Source organism: Myotis yumanensis, unplaced genomic scaffold (assembly GCF_028538775.1).
Source record: "Myotis yumanensis isolate MYYU_CA2020_CCGP unplaced genomic scaffold, mMyoYum1.0.hap1 SCAF_2, whole genome shotgun sequence".
NCBI lineage: Eukaryota > Metazoa > Chordata > Mammalia > Chiroptera > Vespertilionidae > Myotis > Myotis yumanensis.
Window position 1 is genome coordinate 72,681,880 of NW_027223753.1, and position 24,619 is coordinate 72,706,498.

The window sequence follows — 24,619 nt, forward strand, 5'->3', positions numbered from 1 at the left end:
CTGAAAAATAAAAACATTTGTTTATTTCTGATTAGATAGAGATAATGTGTTCCTTGAAAAAAAAATGGTAAATGCAGATAGATATTTTTTTCTTCTTGGTGCCTGTTAGCCTCCCACTCAGAGAGAACTTCTGTTATTATTTTGGTGTGAGCACATAATAAAAATGAGATCACACGGAAACTTTGAAATATGCTTCCTCCCTTGTATTTTAAATGTTTTTCCAAGTATCCTTGAGTTTCTCTTAAATTAGTCGCTTTCCATTTCTACTGGATTATTATAATCTCTTAAATGGTCTGTTTGCTTCTCCTTTTCTAACTAGTTAAAATCCTAATAAAAAGAATATATACATTTTCTTATAGGATAAATCACAACCTGACTTTGACCTTCCTTTCAATATCATCTGCTTAGAAGATTCTTTGCCATGTTTCAGTCAGGCTGTGTGCTGTCATGACTTCATGTCTATGACATCCCGGGCCTCCGCCCCAACAAAATTAAGTTATTTTTTAAACGTAACAAATACTTTTAAAAAAAATAGCTTAATGCTCATTATCTTCTTTGTGAAGGTTTCCCAGGACTCTTCAGGCATAGTTAGTTATTTTCTTATTCTACAACCTACCTGACTTTGGAGAGTTCTTATTTAAAATACAAGCTTCTCGCCATAACCAGTTTGGCTCAGTGGATAGAGTTGGCCTGCAGACTGAAGGGTCCCAGGTTCGATTCTGGTCAAAGGCATCTACCTTGGTTGCGGGCACATCCCCAGTAGGGAGTGTGCAGGAGGCAGCTGATCAATGTTTCTCTCCCATCGATGTTTCTAACTCTCTATCCCTCTCCCTTCCTCTCTGTAAAAAATCAATAAAATATACATTTAAAATACAAGTTTCTCTGGAAAGTTTCATATATTTCCCCCCTCATCAGTTAACAGCATATACTTATTTAACTACTTAGCAGGGGTTTGTTGACTACAAAATGAATGCGAGACATTGGATAGATCTCTAGGAGTTAGTAAGGAGATAGAAGAGCCTAACTTGGCTAACCTGCCAGTTTTGTCTAGAGTTTTTTTATGAACCATTTTTGAAGGATATGAAAATCCAAATTTAACCCTAGTTCAAGAAAGTGAAGTAAACTCCTATAGAAATCAAAAAAGATTGGAGGTAGGGATAGATTAACTAATTTATAAAATAGAGAAATGAAAATACTACATATGAATATATGGAAATTCATATATACCAGAAGGTGAGAGAAAGCCTACATTAGTGCAGATCTTCAATTTCTGTCATAGTCTGCAAACCCATTAATAATGGGAAGAGTGGTGATTTTAACTACATCTTTTATATAAAGGCTTTTTGGGGCTGTCAATAATTAGTTTGCCAGATTTTGCTAAAGTGACACAAGTAAACTTGATACTTACTTTAAGGATAAATTAAGCCAAGAGCATAAAATGAAGAAATAAATAAACTATCTTTGTCTAATGCCACCTTTATACAACTGAAGTGAGTAATTTAGGATTGAGACTGTATGAAAGGTCTGAATTAAAAGTTAACATTACAGTTAGAATGGCATACAGACAACATTTATTAAAATCAATAGGTTCTACTGTCAATTGAATATCTAACTTTGAGATGGTAAGATAGGGTAGAAAGATGGTATTGTTTCTTTCCAGCAGACATTGGGGTAGCATTTGTCATAGCTCAATCACAGACTTTATTTCACACCATCTTCTTTCTTACAGCTTCATTCACTACTTCTGTGTATGACTCCCTGCCTTGTCTTTCACTTAAAGGGCTATATTTTTAGTACCTTAATCTTTTAAAAAAAGTATTTGTTTTGCAAAAATTACATAAGTATTAGATGCAGTTGCCCCTCAATTCCATAACTTTGAAATTAAGCACCAGCTTCCCCGACTTTAGCTTCTGTGTTACTGTCATATTCTTCCTGTTTAGAAGGTTTAAGGTCAGTTTTGAATGTGTATTGGAGGTTGGAGGGTAGATTTTCATCTAACAGAGAGATAATTGATTACTAGCCAGCCACTCGATACCTCATCTCTTCCCCCTTGATAATTCTTCTTGTACAGCATTGCTTCAGTAATTTTTGCTAAACAGTACCTTTAACATTTTGTTCTACCTACAAGCCTTTAGTAGTTTTATATTGTCTAAACTCTGCTGGATATGCTATACTGTAATTCATATGGTTTTAATCCATTAATTTTTCATTAAATCATTTTTTTTTTACTCATAATCCTCATTCTTTCTTTTGTTTTACTTGGTATGATTAATGTATTTCTAATATCATTACCCTCTTTTGCTACCCAAGGCCTTCCTATCCTGTTACTTAGCACATGAAGTGATGCAAATATACCTACATTGGTCTGTTTTCTTCCTTTTTTTTTAGTGTAAATTTTGCCTTGATAACTAAATTGAAAGTCCTGTGAGGGCAGAGGCACTCTTAGAGATTTTCCTAAAAAACAGAACCAAACTTATTCTACTTGGGCAAAAGTATAGTCTTCCATATTAATTGTTTAATTGTATATTGACAGTTATTATCATTTTTCTTAATAATATACTAAAAATACAAGATAATCATAATACATGTGATTCGGGTAATTTAAGTAATAATGCTAATTTCTGACAATGACTAATTGTATGAAGGCAAGTCACTTAACCTGCCTGGGATTCACTTTTGAATTCTGAATAAAAAAGTTAGATTAAGTGATCTATAAGGCCTTTTCCATTTATATTTAAAAAAATTTTAAAAATTGCCTATAGGTAAAATATCAGCCAACTGTATTAAAGCTAGAATAAAGCCTTGAATTTAGAAATAAAAAATCTTTACCAAAGTAATATTTGTTTGTTTTTTAAACTTTTTAAAATGCATTTATTTAATTTACTGTACCTGATTTATTTTAGACAGGTTACTTGTTACTTATTGCTGTTATGCTGGTGTCTCGAACATATTGTGATGTTTGGATGATTCAAAATGGGACACTCATTGAAAGGTACTTTTCTATTCACCTTCCTCCCATATGTATGAAATACTAACCTGTTTCATATTTAAACAATATGTTAATGAGCAAGAAATATATTCTACATTAGGTAAATACTTTAATCAAATTATGTCTCTGTTCATTTACTTCAATATTTATTGAGTGTCTCCCATGTGCCAGGAACTCTATGAGAGGGATATACTGGTGAATGGGAGAGACCCTCCCTGTATCCAGGCCTGCAGAGCTGACAATTTATAGAGGGTTAGAGAAAAATAAGAGGAAAATTAAAATGCAGAATAGTAAATGCTTTACCAGTATTAGGGATTTTAAAAAGTCACCACATTGGATGACTAAAATTAATGAGATAATTTGGAGGAAAATATCAAAGCATTTTAGGGAATCCCATTGAAAATGTTGATTAAAAGGAAAAACAATTCTTAGACATTTCTTTCAGTTTTTGAAGTTAGTGTTTATAAATTTTTACTATGGTCATTTTACATATTAATTATTAATTACTGCAATTGATAATTTTGGATCTAAAAACAAAAATAACGTGTTGATAAAAAACTTATTCCTCATAATACCAATTGAATGTCAGAGTAAAATTTTTCTTGGAATTTTGTTTACTGGTATGTAATATTTTATCAGAAAATGTCTTAAATACTTAATCTAAGATAACTTTTGGAATGATAGTACTTACACTTTTTAAATGCTCTCAAAGTTTGAAATAAAGATTATTCCCCCTCATATCCTCGATTTGCTACTTTGAGGATTTGTTGGAAGAGGAAGAATGCTTTCTTTATGTACATGTTTTCTGACTCAGCTGTCTCAGAGAATAAGGGTTTTCTGCATAAGCTTAAAGCCCTAATCACATGCCTCTGAATTTGTGTAAATTGTGTAGGCTCCTATATTCAACACAAGTCTCTCTGAAACCTGTGGTCAGTCCCAGGCCTTTTAAAAGGTTTTAGTCAAAGTAATATATAAACAACTTAAAAATGATATGTGAACATAGCTTAATGTCAGATAGTCTTGCAGGAGTTAGTCACAAACGTATCAATCCTGTGCACCATTTCTCCAGTCATAACTGTCATTCCTGGAGCCAGTAATTTTCTGTTCTTTTTATTGTTTCATCTCTCTCTCTCTCTTTTTTTTTTTTTTTATCTCTGGACTTTAGTGTGACATACTTGTGTTACTGTTTCTAGATTTTTCAGTTTTAAGTATGTATTTATTTCCTACTTTGGAAGATGAGAATCAGCTTTTTACACTTTTAGCCATGCCCATGCTCATCCTTTCCCTCTCAATGTTGTTATATCACAATATTTTATTAAATTGGAATTTATTGTTTACTTGATTTTGACTATTGTTTATAGCTGAGCCACATGGCATATATTTTAGTAGTTTCTTTTATATACAATTTTTTGTTTCTCCTGGCATTTAGAAATTGCAAGGTTTTGTGTGCTTTAGGTTTTTGCCTATTTCTTACTAATTGAACTCAAGCTTATTGACAACACTGTAAAATCATCTCAGTATTGTAATATGGTCACATATACCAAATAATCTGTTGATTTTATCTATTACTACCCACTCTGTGCTTCATGTTAGTTTCCTGTCTTCCTGCTCTAACCAGGATGGATTGCATTTTAGGCCCACTAAATAGCAGTCATGTTTGAATTTGCTTTTATCATGCATGATCTTGGGAATTTCTTTCATACTTCTCTGCTGCATTGACTAACCTGTTTTCTGTATCTTTTGTTTTCTTTTTCCTCAGTTTATGTTCTCATTTTGGCAAATTCAGTCTTTTTCTGAGAAAAGGTACAAGGGAAATACATTTTTGAGACCTGTTAGATCTGATAATACTTGAAGTATTTATACATTCCCAGTTGGAAATTACTTTTTGTCAGAATTTGGAAAGTATCCCCTGTTATCTTCTACTAGAGGCCCAGTGCATGAAATTCGTGCATGGGGCGGGGGGGGGGGGGGGGTGTCCCCTCATCTGAGCCTGCACCCTCTCCAATCCGGTACCCTTTGGGGGATGCCTGACTGCTGGTTTAGGCCCGATCCTGGGGGTCCGGTCTAAACCAGCAGTTGGACATCCCTATCACAATCCTCTACCGCTGGCTCCTAATTGCTCATCTGCCTGGTCACCCCTAACTGCCCCCGCCCCCCCCCCGGCCTAATCGCCCCTCACTGTCTCTGCGTGCCAGCCTGATCGCCCCTAACTGCCTACCCCTGCTGGCCTGGTCGTCCCCAACTGCCCTCCCTGCCAGCCTGGTCGTCCCCCCCCCCCCCCCCGCCAGCCTGGTCGCTCCTCATGGCACACCCCCCCCCCCCCCCCCCCCCGCCAGCCTGGTCGCTCCTCATGGCACACCCCCCCCCCCCCCACTGGCCTGGTCGCCCCACATATCCTGCTGTTCAGTCATTTGGTTGTCCCTCACTGACCCCCCTGTCGGCCTGGTCGCCTTACGCAGCCTGCTTGTTCAGTCGTTTGGTCGTCCCTCACTAACCCCCCTGCCGGCCTGGTGGTAGGCACCCATCTTGTGAGGGCATGAGGGTTAATTTGCATATTACCTCTTTATTATATAGGATAAGACTTACTGGTTCTTAACCTTTGGAAATTTTTATGATCATTTGTTACTGATGTATTGCTGGTGTTTGGGAATTTTACTGAATATTGGTATGATTTGTTCATTTTTTTTTTTTTACTTCATTGTGCTGGGCATGAGGTGGGCTCTTTTCCATCATTCTTCCTCTCCATTTTTATCTATGCCTTTTCTGGAATCCTTATTAGTTGAGTGTTGTACGTACTGGATTGATCATCTGATTATGCTATAATTTTTATACTATTTGTTAAAATACGTTTTTATTGATTTCAGAGAGAGGATAGGAGAGGTAGAGAGAGAGAGGGGGAGAGAGAGAGAGAGAGAGAGAGAGAGAGAAACATAAACATCAATGATAAGAGAATCATTGATTGGCTGCCTTCTGCACAACTGCTACTAGGGATCTAGCCTGCAATTCAGGCATGTGCATTGACCAGGGAATCGAACTGTGACCTCCTGGTTCATGGGTCGACACTCAACCACTGAGCCACACCGATTGGGCTCTATACTGTTTTTATTACTGATATTTATTCTGTATTCTAGGAAGTTCCTTTTAACTTTATCATCCAGAGAATTTTTATTTCTAAGAGTTATCTTTTTGTATGGATGTTCATTTTTATAGCATTGTTTTTTGTTTGTTTCCTTCATGATCCTTTGACTGTTGTTCTGATCTTGTTAGAGGCTTTCCTCAAGCAGTTTGCTACTCTTGGCTCTATATTCATATTTAAAACTGAAGGCCTAAAAATCTTGTTAGAAGCCAATTTGAGAGCTTGTTGAGTGTCTGGTCTCCAAGGTTTGTAGGTGTCTGTGGGCAGAGTCTGGTCAGTTTTGTGTCTGTGTGCCTCTAACAAATCTAAAAATTTCAATATAAACATAGTTCAGATGTTCATTGTTGCTAGCATATTAGCTTTAGAAGGATCGGTTTTATTGGAATCCTTTATGTATTTAATGTAGAGAAAAGTGATGTTCTTTTACATTATTATATAATTTTATGCTTTTTCTTTGATGGCTGTATTATTTAGATGCCATATCTGTTAATAAAAATATAGACTCCCCAACTATTACCTGTGGTAAAAATATATAGGTTACATCCGCTCTGAGTAACATTATCTATAATAATGAAAGTGTAATATGCAAATTGACCGAACGACCAAACAGCAGAACGACTGTTCGGATGACCTTCCGGACGACCATGCTGTGACACCCACTGGCGCCAGGCCATCCAAGGCGAGTGCGATGCGATTGGTCGGGGGGCCCTGCCATCACCCTACGATCACCCCACAGAGGGAGGCCCAGGCTACCCTCTGCGGGGTGACCGATGTGGGGATTCCACGATTGATTGACCCAAAGAGGGAGGCCCAGGCCACCGGCTGGTGGGGCGATCAATGGGGGGGCCCTCCGCTATCTCCCCAAAGAGGGAGGCCCAGGCTACCTGGCTGGTGGGTGGGGCCTCCCTATGCGCAGCGATGGATTGTGGAGCCCTGGTTGGGTGGACGGGGCCTCTCTCTGCTGGGTGATCGATCACAGAGCCCCGTGATCGATAGCCCCACAGAGGGAGGCTCAGGCCTCTGGCCAGCGACACTGTGGCGGGTGTGTGGGGCCGGCCAGCGATTGCCCCGCAGAGGGAGGCCCAGGCCAGCTAAGTGATCACACCTACGCAGCCAGGGGAAGGAAAGCCCCAGTAGGCCCTGATCGCCGGCCAGGCCTAGGGACCCTACCTGAGGAGTCCTAGATTTAGAGAGGGCGCAGGCTGGGCTGTGGGACACCCCCTCCCCCCCCCCCCCCCCCCCCCCACACACACACACACACAAATTTTGTGCACCGGAGCCTCTGGTATTAAATATCTGTATAGAATTTGTCATATATTACATATTAAAGTCATGGTATAATACAGGAGATTAGTTTATTTTAAAAGATTTTCCCTTTTATTCAGATTTTGATTTCATGTTTTTGTAATCCAAAAGTATATTATTTATTCTTCTAAACTAGAGATTTCCAACTTTAATTGAATAGATGCCAATACATATTTTCTTAAAGACTTACTGTCCTGTAGAAAATGCCTAACTAAGAGTATGTGATGCATTAATTTAATTGGTGATTGTGGATAGAGGAAAGTTATTGTGTAGCATGAGCCAGCCTTTAATTGTAGAGTAATCATCTTGTTGCAATTTTAGTTATGAGATGTAAAAAAATATTTTTTAAATTTAATAGCTTTTAAAAAACTTATTTTGATACAATTTAAACTTACAGAAAAGTTGTAAGAATAGTATAAGGAACTACCTTAAACAGTACTTTTAATCCAAATTTACCAATTGTGAAATGATCATTTTAAAGTTAATTTTCTCCTTAATAAATATTTTTGAGCTTCTGCTGTAGCAGAAATATGAACTATTTTATATTTAGTCAAATTACAAGTTTTAAAATATTGTGAGTTCATAATATGGAACATTATTTGAAAAATTTACACATTTCTCTAACTTGCTACTAAAGCTACATTGTAAATGGATTTATCTATTGTTTCCCATTTGTCTTCCAAAGTAGGTTTAGATTCATCCGTTTCTGCTTTGGTCCTTAGTGTACCTCATTTTAATATCCTTTATACCTTTTAGGCTTATTTGTTAACAGTGGCTAATTCCTTTGGAGTGTGGGCACATTTTAAATAGGACACACCTTTTCTTTAAGAAACTGTGGTAATTACATGATATGGAGGTGAATCCTTCTATCTTGTTGCTGTTACACGTAATCATCAATATATATATTTTACTTTCACCCATTTGGCTACAAGCAGCATCTTTATCTTTTATAAGATTCTTATATGTATTGAAAGTAATAATGATTGGGACTACTATATTCTTCATTATTATTATTTTGTTTTGCAGTGGAATAATAAGCAGAAATAAAGCTTTATTCAAGGAACCATTTTTTAAATTTATAGCTGCTATTCCAGTGGTAAACAATTGCTGAATGATGGCATGTGTTTTACCAGTTTTATAATTTTGTGTGTTTCGCAGCTTGGGCAGCACTAAAGCACTTGGTTTTATGTAAAGTTTGGTTCAAACAATTTTAAATCTCTAAACCTTTTGTTCTATCTTAATTGCTTTGTGTCTCTAATAGTCTTATTGCTATAAACAACATTTTTGTGTGCTTCTATTTTAACTTTTTTCTAGCTCAACTTAAATTTTTTAACTTTTTAGTAGTTGTATCAAAATTGGACTATTGATTTTTATACCAGTCTAAAGTAACATTTCCCAAAGTTTGTTCTGTGGAATGCTAGTTACGACAGAGGAAATGCTGCAACATGCTACAAAGTCCTCTCAGAGAGTAACAATGCACATATACATTAAGTGCTTTGAGAAGGTCTTCGGTAAAGATATTTGTTAGCTTTGTTTAAGCCAGGTTTTCCTGAATTTATTTGACCATGGAATTATTATTTTTTTATCTAAAGATCAGCTAACATAACTTGGCATTATTCACCTAATCCTTCATTAAAAGCAAATTATTCTCTATCATATACCGTGTGTGTGTGTGTGTGTGTGTGTGTGTGTGTGTGTGTGTGTGTAGTTAGGTTTAAATAATTTAGTGCAGTATTTTTCAAAATATATTTTATTTATACTTGAAGTATTAATGTTATTTGATGAAAGTGTGTGATCAAATAAATTCTATCTCTTTACTGGATCATAGATGTACAGTACTCAAATATTCTTTACTTACATTATATTAATGGCTTTCAAACTTTTTAAAAAAGTAGTGGAACCCTTACATTAAAAGTTCTTAATGGATATTTTACAAACAAATAAGTATGTAAAATTGATCAAAAACAGATTTAAAAAAGAGGAGCTAGTTTAGTTGAAGTATGTTAACAGACCTTGAGACTCTGAGGAACCCTATTGATTTACTGAGTTATTTAGTCTCCAGGGTCAGCAAAGTAGACCTACAGGTCAAAGCCCAATGCCGTCTGTTGTGGTAAAATTTTATTAGGACGGCACTGGTTTCATTCTTGGCAGTTTTTGTTCTACAGTAGCAGAAGTGAGTGTTTGCAACAGAGATCCGATGGCCCACAGACTTTAAAATATTTGCTCTTGACCCTTTATAGTAGGAATTTGCTGATCTCTCATTAAGTCTATGTGTTCATAACAAGGCAGAATCAGAATGTTAAAACATTTTAAAAACAAAGAAATACTAGTTTGTTTTATCCATAGTAACCCATTCCTGAGTCTGTAGAGTTAATTGTTTTGCCATTTAAACCCCTTTTGTGGCAGCCTAAGCCTTTTTAAAAAAATTAACATTTTGACTAAGGAAAGAACTAGTTCCTCTTATTTAATGCTGCCTTTTATATAGAGTGATTTTCAAGAAAGCTGTTTAAAACGATAAAATTTCAAAAGTTGAAACATGTATTTGTAAGAAAATATTTAGCATCTTTTTTTCATATTCTTTTGATTCAATAAAAATTTGCAAGAGTAATTTTACAGCTGTTTTCAGAAGTTTTCTTAGTGTAAAATATTGCTTCTTTTGCAACTAATGCATTGCATGTGGTGGTTTGCAGTGGTATCATTGGTCGTAGCAGAAAAGATTTCAAGAGATACTTATTCAACTTCATCGCTGCCATGCCTCTCGTAAGTGGAATTCTTTAAATTTATACAGGGAAAAAAACTGCATCTTCCAAAAATCTTTAAGGATATTTACTTATTAACTTCTTTAAAGACTTATGATACTGAGTTCCTATTTTGAATTTAGTTTTATAACTGTAGTAGAACATTTCAATGTAAACCTTTACACTAGATGAAAAATTAAAAGAATGTCTACATATGTGGATTTATTTTTAACCTTTAAGCTAAGGTTTCTTGAATATTTATAGTATCCCACTAAATGGGAGTAGTCCCCCCCCCCCCCCCCCCAATTCCCCAGTGTGAGAACCAAAAATGTCCCATGGGGCTGAGCTTGCGGGGGGGGGGGGGGGGGGGGGGGTGCGGCACAAAATCATCCTGATTTACATTGATTGCTTCAGGCCACAATATTATAGTAACTCAAACCACTAATGTAGTTTAAGTTAAACTATAATTTATTATCTGAATTTATTAAAAATAAAGGTGAGTATTTGTTCTAAATCAGTGGTTCTCAACCTTCCTAATGCCGTGACCCTTTAATACAGTTCCTCATGTTGTGGTGACCCCCAACCATAAAATTATTTTCGTTGCTACTTCATAACTGTAATTTTGCTACTGTTATGAATCTTAATGTAAATATCTGATATGCAGGATGTATTTAGGTGACCCCCCAAAGGGGTCGTGACCCACAGGTTGAGAACCGCTGTTCTAAATTATCAGTGATTTTCTTAGCTTTGGTTTTTGTTCCATTTTATTGGCACTATAAGAATTTTAGTGTTTTAAATGTGGGAGTTAAAAGGAGAAACTTGATTGTAAAATGCATTAATTATATGTCAGATTTAATAAAGCTGAGATAAGTAGCTTAGCTATCAGTCAAAAAATGAGATTAAGCAGAAAATCAGTTTTGTTTTTGGATAAAAATTTTATGTAAATATGACTCAGAACTATGGAAAAATATATATATATGGCTAATATTCAAAGTGTCCACTCGGAGTTCGACCTGGAGACTGGGAGTTCAATCGTTCACTATGACATGTGCTGACCACCAGGGGGCGGCTTGGAACGAAGGAAGGCCCCGGCCGGTAGCCATCAGCCAGGGAAGGAAGACCCCTGCTGGCAGCCAGAAGGCCCCCATCGGCCCTGATCGCCAGCCAGGCCTAGGGACCCTACCCGTGCACGAATTTCGTGCACCGGCTAGTTTTAATATAATGATGGGAAAAAGTAGTAAATATGACTCTAGAAATAATCTGTAGGTATAAGACATACAACTTTAAAAAATATTTTTTTTTATTGATTTCAGAGAGGAAGGGAAAGGTGATGAGAGAGAATCATTATTGGGTGCCTCCTACATGCCCCACCCTGGGGATCAAGCCTGCAACGTGGGCATATAACCCGACCGGGAATCAAACCATGATCTCCTGGTTCATAGGTTGATGCTCAACCACAGATCCACGCCAGTCAGGCTATACTACTTTTTAAAACAAATACAGATGCAATATGTATAGAATTCCATTGTCTGGGGTTGTAACACTGGTAGTAGGAAGCAGAAAGTATACACAAATGTCAGTACTTCTTAAAAGCAAGTTCTTTACATTAGATAGGAAGGTGACACATTTGGCTTTTTTTTCTACCAAAATAAAAGGTAGCAAGAGACTTATCAGAATTAATGATATTAACATACTCTAAAATTAAGTTCCAAGTAAAGTTTAACATATCAGGATAATAGAGCCTTTGGCTTAGCACAGTGATGGCGAACCTTTTGAGCTTGGCGTGTCAGCATTTTGAAAAACCCTAACTTAACTCTGGTGCTGTGTCACATATAGAAATTTTTTGATATTTGCAGCCATAGTAAAACAAAGACATATTTTTGATATTTATTTTATATATTTAAATGCCATTTAACAAAGAAAGATCAACCAAAAAAATGAGTTCGCGTGTCACCTCTGACATGCGTGTCATAGGTTCGCCATCACTGGTTAGCATGTTCTTTTTGTATCTGTAAATTTTAAGTAAAACAGAACTAAATTATATAAATTTGGACTATTAATTATAAAAATCATAGGATTTGGGGACATAGCCAATGACAGAGAAATACATTATGATTTAGTAAGTAGAAATTAAGCAAAATCAGTAATATGTGTTTGTTTGTTTTAGATCTCTCTGGTTAATAACTTCTTGAAGTTTGGGTTAAATGAGCTCAAACTGTGCTTCCGAGTAAGGCTAACTAAATACCTCTATGAGGAGTATCTCCAGTAAGTAATAACCTATTTTTATATTAAAATACTTAAATTGAACGGTAATACTTATGATGTTGAGATGTAGATTTTCTTTTTTGTTGGCTATGTTTTCAAGAAAATTGCTTTTAGACCCAGAAACATATAAGGAAAGACCCAGTATTTAGAATCTATAATTCTGGCTCTTCCATTAATTGGCAAGTCATCCTTCTCTAGACTTGTTTCCTCATCTTTAAAGTAAATTAGGACAATCTCTGGGGCCTCTTCCAACTCCAAACTTTTCTGTTTCTATTAATGTGAACTAAGTAGTATAATGTGAGTTTTTAAAAAATATCATTTGTTTTAAAGTCATTTTCTTATTGCTATTTTAGAGCTTTCACATATTATAAAATGGGGAATCTGGACAACAGAATAGCTAACCCAGACCAGCTGCTTACACAAGATGTAGAAAAGTTTTGTAACAGTGTAGTTGATCTGTATTCAAATCTTAGTAAGGTAAGTTTCTTAATTTTTTATTATTACTTATTAATTTTTTGAATTTTGAATGTCAGCAAATTTATGTAGAATTGTTTTGATTCATATAAGAGCATCATGTAAATATTTAATACTTTTATGAGAAAATTTGAGTTTTAATAGTTTTAACTATAATTATTTAATTTTGTATATTATTTTTATAATGTGCTTTAGCTAAGAACTGAGAATTTAGTGTCCTATAAAGATTTCATAAGAATATTAAGTCTGATTTCAGTAAAACAACAAAAATTTACATTTTTATCTTTTGACTTCTCTATTTTCTGCAATTGTTAAGAGATCTGCGGTCAATTTATGCTTCTAGTTCTACATCCATTACCATTAGGCTAGCACTTCTTTCTGCCCATTCTCTCCTTCAGTATCTCTAATCCTATTAGATCATTTAAATAATAGTCAAAAAGCTTTCATAAGATATTAATTTACACATGCACTTGGACATGCAGTGGGTACCTGTGAGACTATCTACACAGCATTTCCTCCCGTCTTCATTTTAGATGATGCCCCATTTCTCACTTTGATGCACATGACAGCTCTTGGTCTACGGTGGGAGCTTGTCTCAGACTGGACCGTTTATAATATCTTTGCCTCTGGCCACAATTGATCCAGATATCCATATACAAGGGGCTTGGTCACAGTGTAAGAACAGGAATGCTCTGCTTCAACCATATGGATGGAGGGAGGATAGGCAATTCTTAGAAAAGTAATATGTATCCACAAGAGCTTCACTCCTCATGATATGCTCACTGCTAAGATACCTTTTCACTTCATGCCAAACCCTGTCTTTATTCTGCTCTCTAGAAGAAGCCTTTGCTAACTGGTTCCAAACTCTAGGAACTCTGACAAAACTATATTGTTCAGTAATTCAGCTTTCTTTTCACCCATTACCACATTTATTTATTGTTTAAATTTATATTTATTGTTGGAGGTATTACAGATGTCCCCTCTTTCCCCACCTGCCCACCACCTCCGTCCCACCCCACTCCCCCGGGCCTACCACATTATGGTCTGGGTCCAAGGGTTATGCCTATATGCATATAAGTTCTTTGGTTAATCTCTTCCTGTCCCCCCTTCCCTCTGAGATTTATCAGTCCATTACCATATTTTAAAGTTTGTTCTGTATATATGTGAGTGTGTGGGGTTAATATGTAAAGTTTTTCATGTAATTCTGTAGACTTCTAGTCTTTACATCTTGGCACTTGAGCAAGTCTACAGCTCAGGTGTTGTCACATCTGCAGTAGAATAAAATTCCAAATTAATTGCTATGCATTATAATATATTTACTTTTAATATTATCTTATTGTTTGAACTCTGACTTAAATTATGAGTAATTTTTATCAACTTTTAAATGTACTTGAATTTCACAGGTATCATAATTTATAAGGCAAAAAGAAAGTAGTACAAGCCAATTAATAAACCAAGTCCCTGATCCTTGTAATGTATATATCAGTCAAAAAGGGGTGGCTCTAGACTTAAGTGAGCGAACTCAATTTGGATTTCTTGAGAAACACTTCAGAAAACACTTTTAGCATGTCAGTTGAGCTGTCTCTGTGTGAGGTTCTTAATGTATTGTTTTAGTCCTAGAAATTTGAATTTTATATCAGAAGATTATATTCATAAATAGGCTTACTATGTTATTTCAACATATAGATGTTCGGACAAAATAATAGAATCAAACAGTAATAAGAGCAGGAAGAGCCTCTCATTTTTATAGGTGAAGATATATAGAAACCAGAAAAGCTGGTAGCACATTTGGAGTTACAACTTGGGTCATTTTATGTCTTTGCACTACCTTGAGAAATTACTTAGTTACTAATGGTCAGTTATCACAGTAGAGCTACCTTAGGTGATGAAAAGTGATAAAAATTTTCCACCAGTCAGTAGACATTGGTCAGTCTTCTCCATTTTCTATTTTTTCACAATAAGAACTGCCTTTTGTATAATCATTGATCAACATGTTACAGTACATTATACACAGTGGGAACTCTACATGTTAACAATTACATGTTATATATTAAATAGCATTTTGTATTTAATGTATTAGCTATCAATCTAGGTAACCTAATTCTTTTTACTGATATACCTTCTGATACTTATTTTACAGCCATTTTTAGACATAGTTTTGTATATCTTCAAGTTAACGAGTGCAATAGGAGCTCAGGTGAGTTTACTTTTATTCTGCTTTTTAAATTACTGTAATGCTGTATTGTGAATAACTGGGTGGTTTGTAAGAATATATTTTATATCTCAAGAACATGTTTTTATAAGATTTACCTAATAAAGTCTAGTTATAAAATAATGCCATACTAGAGCTTTAAAATTTTTTCTAATATGGCTTTTTAATTTTCCTTAAATCAGATACTTGAAAAACTTGTGGTATTGATAACCAGAAGTGCAGTGTTTAACATTGAACATACATGTACTTATTGTTGCAAAGTAATGTCTAAAAAGAGATTTGGAAACAATGATTTAAATATGAAATTTGAATGTTAAAATATCAGGAATACTTTTAGAATGGCTATACCAGTTTCAAGGATATTTTATGATAATATATATGGTTGTTATATGAGCCTAATTACCCTGTCTCTGATATTTGTGTTGGTAAGAGTGACCTTTAATTTTTTCCTGAGTATTCTTATTAAAATTTAACTTTAGTCATTTAATATGTAATGTTATTGTTATCTCTATATATAAAAGCCTATGCAACCGGCCGACCTGCCGGTAGCTATGATGCGCACTGACCACCAGCAGACAGATGCTCAATGCACAGGCATGGAAACTGGAACAGACTGATGAATCTCAGAGGGAAGAGATTAACTAAAGATCTTATATGCATACTAGAGGACCGGTGCATTGTTGGGGTCCCTCAGCCTGGCCTGCGGGATTGGGCCAAAACCAGCTCTCCAATATCCCCGGAGGGTCCTAGATTGCGAGACGGTGCAGGCCAGGCCAAGGGACCCCACCAGTGCACGATTGGGGCCAGGGCGGGATGTGGAAGGTTGGCCAGCTGGGGAGGGTCCGTGGGAGGGCTCCGGGGCATGTCCGACTTATCTCACTTAGTCCCGATTGGTTGTACCCCAGCAGCAAGCTAACCTACTGGTCGGAGCATCTTCCCCCTGGTGGTCAATGCACATCATAGCGAGCGGTTGAACAGCCTTAGCATATCATTAGCATATTACGCTTTGATTGGTTGAACGGACAACTTAGCATATTAGGCTTTTATATATATATATATATAGAATCCTATCTAATAATAGAGAAACATGGTAATTAGCCGTACCTCCGCTACCCTTCCCATTGGCTAATCAGGGCGATATGCAAATTAACTGCCAACCAAGATGGCGGCCGGCAGCCAGGCAGCTTGAAGCTAACAGGAGGCTTGCTTGCTTCAGTGACGGAGGAAGCCACTGTTCCCCGCCTGACGCTGCTGGCCTCTGAGCTTGCAGTTTGAAACATTGTTACAAATATAGAAGCTAAACAAAACCCCAGAAACCTGCTTTCAGCCAGCTGGGATCTCAGAGCTGGAGTTGAAACAGTGTTTCGATTATAGAACCCAAACAAACCAGATACCTGCTTTCAGCAGCCAAGGCCTCAGAGCTGGAGCCAAGCCTCAGAGCTAAAGCTGGCCCAGAATTAAAAAAAAGAAAAAAAGGACAGGTTGGGAGCTTCAGTCACCTGCCAGCCTGAAAACGGCCCTGAGCCCCTCACCCAGACTGGCCAGGCACCCCAGTGGGGACCCCCCACCCTGAAGGGGGTGTGACCAGCTGCAAACAGCCATCATCCCCTCATCCAGGCTGGCCAGGCACCCCAGTGGGGACCCCCACCCTGATCCAGGACACCCTTCAGGACAAACCAGCCGGCCCCCACCCGTGCACCAAGCCTCTATCCTATATAGTAAAAGGGTAATATGCCTCCCGGCACCGGGATCAGCGTGACAGGGGCAGTAACCAAACCCCCTGATCGCCCTGTGGCTCTGTGTGTGACAGGGGGCGGGGCCACAACCTCCCTATCCGCCCTGCTCTGTTCGTGACAGGGGAAGGCGCCCCAACCCCCTGATCAGCCGTGCTCTGTGCCTGATAGGGGGGAGCTCCCCAACCCCCTGATCGCCCTGTGGCTCTGTGTGTGACAGGGTGTGGCGCCCCAACCCCCGCCCCCCCCATGGGCCCTGCTCTGTGTGTGACAGGGTAGAGCCATAACCTCCCCATCGGCTCTGCCCTGAGTGTGACAGTGGCGGCGCCCCAACCCCCTGATGGGCCCTGCTCTGTGTGTGACAGAGGGTGGTGCCCCAACTCCCCTATCGGCCCTACTCTGTGCGTGATGGGGGAGCTCCTCAACCCCCTGATCGACCCTGCTCTGTGCGTGACAGGGTACGGAGCCCCAACCCCCCTGATGGGCCCTGCTCTGTGAGTGACAGGGGGCAGCGCCCCAACCCCCTGATCGGCCCTGCTCTGAGCCCGACCAGGGGCTGCACCTAGGGATTGGGCCTGCCCTCTGCCACGCGGGAGCAGGCCTAAGCCAGCAGGTTGTTATCTCCCGAGGGGTCCCAGACTGCGAGAGGGTACAGGCCGGGCTGAGAGACCCCCCTTTCCCCCCCGAGTGCACAAAGTTTTGTGCACCGGGCCTCTAGTCTACACTAATAAAAGAGAAACATGGTAATTGGCGTACGACCGCCACCCTTCTGATTGGCTAATCAGCGTATCCTTATGCAAATTAACTGTCAGCCAAGATGGCGGCCGACAGCCATGCACTGAAGCAAGCACTGAGGCTTCCTTGCTCCAGTGACTGCAGACTGCAACGTTCCCCGCCTGACTTGCAGGCCTCTGAGCTGGCAGTCTGAAACATTCTAACAAATATAGCCGGCTGGGATCTCAGAGCTGAAGTTATACATTGTTTCGATTATAGAACAGCAAACAAACCAGCAGTGGAAGCCTCAGAGCTAGAGCCAGAGCTAAAGCTGGCCCAGAAGAAAAAAAAAAAAGAAAAAAAGGAGCGGTTGGGAGCTTCCCGCCAGCCTGAAAGCAGTCAAAACCGCCAGCCTGAAAGCAGCCCTCAGCCCCTCACCCAGACTGACCAGGCACCCCAGTGGGGACCCCCACCCTGAAGGGTGTGTGACCAGATGCAAACAGCCCTCAGCCCCTCATCCAGGCTGGCCAGGCACCCCAGTGGGGACCCCCACCCTGAAGGGTGTGTGACCAGATGCAAACAGCCCTCAGCCCCTCATCCAGGCTGGCCAGGCACCCCAGTGGGGACCCCCACCCTGATCCAGGACACCCTTCAGGGAAAACCAGCCGGCCCCCAGGCCTCTATCCTATATAGTAAAAGGGTAATATGCCTCCCAGCACCGGGATCAGCGGAGCAGTGAGGCCTCCTGGCACCAGATCAGCGTGACAGGGGGCAGTGCCCAAACCCCCTGATCGCCCTGCGGCTCTGTGTGTGACAGGGGGTGGAGCCCCAACCTCCTGATCGGCCCTGCTCTGTGTGTGACAGGGTGCGGCGCCCAAACCCGCCCCCCCCCCCCCCCCCCCCACGGGCCTTGCTCTGTGTGTGACAGGGTAGAGCCATAACCTCCCCATCGGCCCTGCCCTGAGTGTGACAGTGGTGGCGCCCAAACCCCCTGATCCGCCCTGCTCTGTGTGTGACAGGGGGCGGTGCCCCAACTCCCCTATTGGCCCTACTCTGTGCGTGACAGGGAGGAGCTCCCCAACCCCCTGATGGGCCCTGCTCTGTGCGTGACGGGGGGGGGGGGGGGGCAGTGCCCCAACCCCCTGATTGGCCCTGCTCTGTGAGTGACAGGGGGCAGCGCTCCAACCTCCTGATTGGCCCTGCTCTGTGCGTGACAGGGGGTGGCACCACAACCTCCCCATCGACCCTGCCTTAAGTGTGACAGGGGGCGGTGCCCCAACCCCCCAATCGGCCCTACCCTGAGCGTGACTGAGGGTGGCATCACAACCTCCCAATCCGCCCTGCTCTGTGCATGACGGGGCGGCGCCCCAACTCCCCAATCAGCCCTGCTCTGAGCCCGACCAGGGGCTGCACCTAGGGATTGGGCCTGCCCTCTGCCACCCAAGAGCAGGCCTAAGCCAGCAGGTCGTTATCTCCCGAGGGGTCCCAGACTGGGAGAGGGCACAGGCCGGGCTGAGGGACCCCCCCCTTCTCCCCCGAGTGCACAAATTTTTGTGCACCGGGCCTCTAGTATATATATAAAAGCCTAAGCAACCAAATGACCAGTCAACGGGTCGCTATGACGTGCACTGACCACCAGGGGGCAGATGCTCAATGCAGGAGCTACCCCCTGGTGGTCAGTGCGCTCCCACAGCCAACCTCCTGCAGCCAGGCAACCTCCCATGGTCCTTCTCCCCAGCCAGCCAGCCCCGATCGGCCCCAATTGCCGGCTAGGCTGAGGGACCCCACCCATGCACAAATTTGTGCACTAGGCATGTAGTAACCATATAATAATAGTTGGTTTATGTGTGTGTGTGTGTGTGTAAATTGATTAGTAAATAATTTTGATTAGTTGTTTAGTAATTGATTAGGTGATTATTAAGTAATTTATATAGAGGTTTTTGTTTCTTTCCAAATATATATATTGTAGTTGATTAGTAAATAATTTATATAGTGGTTTTTGTTCCTTTCCAAAAAGCTGGGAACAGCAGTTTTCTATTTGAATTTTATTGTCTACCTTTATTTTGCTATTTCTGGATCCAGGCTTAATCATTCTTATAGCATGTTTTCGTTATAAGAAGTGAATAGGTCTAATCCCTCTTGTCTCTATGCTGTAATATTTTTTTATGGTTCTTATTACATTTTATCTGATTCTGCATTTTTTGAAGGTAGAAACTATGTTTTAGTTATATTTTTGCCCATACTTGTTGCAATGCATTGAATCAGTCGTATTTAATTTAAAAAAATCGTGAATACACACTGTATTTTACACATATTGTGCTGGGGGGATAGGAATGAAAAGATGAGTAAGACAGGAACTACTGAGGAGGGATTATGATCTGATAAAAGAGGTATTCGAGCAATTATAATGCAGAGTGATAAGTCCAATAATAGAAGTTTGAATAAAATATTTACTCTTGGAAGAATTGGAAGTGATATCTGAGCTGCTTTGAGAAGGATGAGTAGACATCTCTGAATGTCAGGCTTGCCAGACATAAGAACAACCTCATTGAATGGCATGTTCAGGAAACAATTATTTTCGTATGGCAGAACATAGCATTTGTATGGGAATGAGGGAAGTGTCAGTATGAGCTTGGGAAGGTCAGCTTGAAGACTCTGCCTTGGAATGGTCAGTGGGCGATGAGGTCACTTACCAAGTTAGAAAGTGTAGAGCTGGAAGCAAGATGTATGAGAATGGAAAGGCAGATGGAGCTTGTTTGGGGGAGCTAGGCTTGAGGCTCTACAGAGCAGTGAGGTGAAGATGAATAGTACTTACTTGGAAATAATTTCTTGGGTTTTTAGGAATGATGGGACTAGAGATATAAATTTGGGAGAAGAAAGCTGAGAAAGAAACCTCAGAGAATATTAACATTCAAAGAAAGTAAAAAGGAGATCTGAATTATTGTGGAATCTTGAGTAAATATCAAGAAGAGTTCCATTGGGAAAGTTAGATACCATAAAGAGTGATGATGACTGACTGCAATTAGGAGTTCTTAGGTGAGCATATTTGGGAGAGCTGGGGATGAGCTGCAGAGGTGGGAGGAGGAATAGATGAATAGATGAATAGTAAAAGCTTAGAGGTCCAGTGTGTGTTTTTTCAGAAAAGAAGGGAAAAAATTAGTCAAAAGATCAACTTCTCTCAAAGTCACAACTTAATTATAGAAATTGTATATGTGTGATCAGTAAATTTATTAAATATCCTTGAACTTTGTGTCTTTCTCTTGCAATGATAATAGGGCCCAGCGAGCATGATGGCCTATTTGCTTGTTTCTGGGCTGTTCCTAACTCGACTTAGAAGACCCATTGGTAAGATGACAATAACTGAGCAAAAGTATGAAGGAGAGTATAGATATGTTAATTCCCGGCTCATTACAAACAGGTAAGGAGAAATGTATTAAATGTATTTAGCTGTACTAAAAATGTATTTTTATGGATATTGATACCATGTAAGTCAGTGGTTCTCAACCTTCCTAATGCCGTGACCCTTTAATACAGTTCCTCATGTTGTGGTGACCCCCAACCATAAAATTATTTTTGTTGCTACTTCATAACTGTAATTTTGCTACTGTTATGAATCATAATGTAAATATATGATATGCAGGATGTATTTTCATTGTTACAAATTGAACATAATTAAAGCATAGTGATTAATCACAAAAACAATATATAATTATATATGTGTTTTCTGATGGTCTTAGGCGACCCCTGTGAAAGGGTCGTTTGACCCCCAAAGGGGTCGTGACCTACAGGTTGAGAACCGCTGATGTAAGTTGACTTCAAAAATCTAGTAACACTGTAAATGAAATTAGGTGTGTGTGTGTATTACCTCTTTTGAAAATATACATTTTGAAAGATATCAGTTTCATAACCTTTTTTTCTGGTTAACTATGTAGTATTTCTGATTCACCTCTTCATGTTATTGACTAATTTTGTTAATTTAACTTTAAACATAGTCAAAATACAATTCAAATTTATATATAATACTCAAAGAAAATTTTGTCTCAATTTATCTCAAAATGTTTTTAAGACTGTGTTTGTAATACTCAGTAATCCAGTCCTACTGCATGTGCCTCTACCTATTTTCCACAAAAATCCAAAATAGGAAGAAAAAGTATTGAGCTTTGGAGCCAGCCTGACTAGTTTCAAAATCTACCTCTTCTCCTCATCCATTATATATTCAACAACTTTTGGCAAGTCGTGTATAGCTTCACCTTTTTTGTTTAAAATAGGTAGATAACAGGTCTATTTTGAGGATTAAATATGAAATATAAGTAGCTTGTAGGACAGTTTTTTTTTCAAAAAATACATTTTTATTGATTTCAGAGAGGAAGGGAGAGGGAGCGATAGAAACATCATTGATGAAAGAGAATCACTGATAGGCTGCCTCCTGCACGCCCCCACTGGGGATCGATCCCACACCCAAGCATGTGTCCTTGACCAGATCCAAACCTGGGACTTTTCAGTCCACAGGCTGACGCTCTACCTACTGAGCCAAACCAGCGAGGGCTATAGGACAGTTTTTAAAAATTTTATTTTTTAATATTTATTATTGAGAGCATTATAGATATCTACCCCCCTCCCCCATTTCCCCGTTTACCCAGACCCCAATCCTCTCCCAGTCCATACCACTCTGTTGTCTGTGTCCATGGGTAATGCATGTATGCATATAAGTTCTTTGGTTAATCTCTTCCCACCTTCCCTTCCCCCTTCCCTCTGAGATTCCTCAGTCTGTTTACAGGACAGTTTTTGATATGTAGTGGTGCTCAGTAAATTTTCTCATATATTGACCTGTCAACTGTATGTTATTTTTAGGGTACTAATATTTATTATTACCCTATAGGCATTTACAAAATTACTCTTTTAATAGTTCCCTCTTTTTTTATTTCCTTAGATTGCTAAAATGGTACTGGCTTTAAATAAGGTTTTATGCTCCAGGGAGGCAGAGAATAGATGGTTGCATAGAGAGGTGATTTGCCAAGTGACTGAAAGATGGTATCAGCTAGGATTCTTTTATTGTAAGAAACAGAAAACCCTGACTCAGAGGGCTCCAACCTAAGGACATTTACTACTTCACACAATAACTCATAAGGTAGAGCAGTTCCTGACTCTTCTTTGATGTTCTCTTTGCTCTGCCTCCTTTTATGTTGCCCCTTTCTTCAGCCTGGTTCTTCTTGTGATAACCAGGAGATGTCAAAAGCAGTTCCAAATCTCATTAACCTTCTTCCCTTGCAAAAAGTCTGGAAACAAAAATGGAGCCATTTCTTCTGCTGTATGAAAGCAAGGAAACTTCCCCAGAAACCGTACTGCAGACCTTCTTTCACATCTCATTGGCCAGAATTGTGATTTGCTCAGGCATGCCTCAAGCATTAACAGCAAAGTGATTGGCTTAGAACATAGAAACTCATCCCCTGTAGATGGTGTTGAGGCCATTACTAAACCTTTTGGATACCCAGAAAAGGATAGGTAACTTTAAGAAAATTGGGGTTCTCTTAGGGAAAAGGATGAGGACAAGAATAGGTGTTGGAAAGGCAGCCATCAGTACTCTAGGATGTCTTGTCCTTTCAGTTTTAGAGGGGGTCTAAGCTGACTCAGTTCAGGGGAAGTAGAATTCTTACCCCATCTTCCATCAGCTTAAATGTGAAGAGGAGATCGAAGGAAGTAAGAAAACTAATTCTAGGTGCAGATTCTGTTTCTGTTTCTGATGCTTTGGGGCTCTCATTGTATCAAGGGAACCATGAAACAGGTCAGACATGATGAATCTTTATGGCAAGTTAATTTTACTTGAAGGAGTTGAAATAGAAGCTACCTTATTTTTATGATGGAGAAAATACAGGCATATTTTGGAGTAGAATATGTATTTCACATAAATTATTAAAGGAGAAAAGAAACTTGAAATAATTAGGTGTTTATTGAAGGCTGTTTTAACTGTGCCTCCAGGACTCCTATGTAAATCTTTCCTTTGCTGTAAGAGGTGCTTTGCTGGGAAAGTTTATATCATACTGAATAAAATGGAAAGACTGAAACGAGGATCAGATATGGTCAGTTTTAATCTCAACTACTTGACTTGCTAGCTGTATGACTTTAGCAAATTTACTTAATTACACTGAACCTTTCTTCATCTGTAAACACACCCTTTTATTTCTAGTCAAGACACTTGTGGCCCTTTTGGGCCCATTCAAACCAGCTCAAGAAAACGGAAGTTGTTGGGAGGATACGGTGGGGTTCCAAGAATAAGAACAATTATCCAGCTAGGCCCCCTGGGAGCTGTCACTGTGAGGCTGTGAAGTCTGAGTTCGCTTTTCTGTCTTTCAAAGGCTGTATGTCATGGCATCACTACCTAACTTTCTCTAGCTGTTGTTTTCCTCTCTCCTTCCTATCTTGGTCTGTACTCAATTTGTAGTTTATGATGGCTGTCCCTGCCGTGCCTTCTGTATATCATGGCAGCTTCCTTCTCATTTCTTATTTCTTTATTCTGATTTCTGAGGGTCAGCACACTTTTTCCAGCCAGTTATATATGACACATACAACATATGGTTGCAGTCCAGTCTAGGATCTAGTCGGGTATGTATTCCTATGCTCTGATCAGCTGAGTCAGGAGCTGGGTCTCAAGTGCAGACCACTGCTTGAGATGTACTTGGTAAGCTCTTAGTCACAAAATGCCCATTTAGATAAAAATACTCAGTCATAAAATACTGTTTTGCAATTTTTCAGGCTTGGTTAACATCAAAATTAATTGTTAAATTATTTTTTTAATAGTGAAGAAATTGCCTTTTATGATGGGAATAAAAGAGAAAAGCAGACAATCCATGCGGTCTTCCAAAAACTGGTAAGAAAACATGCTTGAGGCTCATGTATTTATGGAAAGATTTTTTTTTTGCTTATGTAAAATACAAATATATTGTTTTCATTAAACAATATGAGAATAAAAACTATCATATCAATATATTAAGTTGCCTAATTATAAAATGGTAGATTTATTAAAATAATTGTCAGCAAATTTTTACAGATGTTGCA

The 24,619-nt window shown here is 39.3% G+C and overlaps 1 protein-coding gene across 2 annotated transcripts in view; it reads left to right on the plus strand.

Annotated features, from left to right (window-relative positions):
- ABCD3 (ATP binding cassette subfamily D member 3) overlaps window positions 1-24,619 on the plus strand; it is a 91,279-nt gene that overhangs the window by 32,607 nt on the left and 34,053 nt on the right. For both annotated transcript variants that reach the window (XM_070405641.1, XM_070405642.1), the window contains 7 exons: window positions 2,904-2,992; window positions 10,121-10,190; window positions 12,336-12,433; window positions 12,787-12,910; window positions 15,048-15,104; window positions 20,842-20,984; window positions 24,362-24,431. In XM_070405641.1, the coding sequence (XP_070261742.1) occupies window positions 2,904-2,992; window positions 10,121-10,190; window positions 12,336-12,433; window positions 12,787-12,910; window positions 15,048-15,104; window positions 20,842-20,984; window positions 24,362-24,431 (651 nt within the window). The remainder of the gene's footprint in view (window positions 1-2,903; window positions 2,993-10,120; window positions 10,191-12,335; window positions 12,434-12,786; window positions 12,911-15,047; window positions 15,105-20,841; window positions 20,985-24,361; window positions 24,432-24,619) is intronic.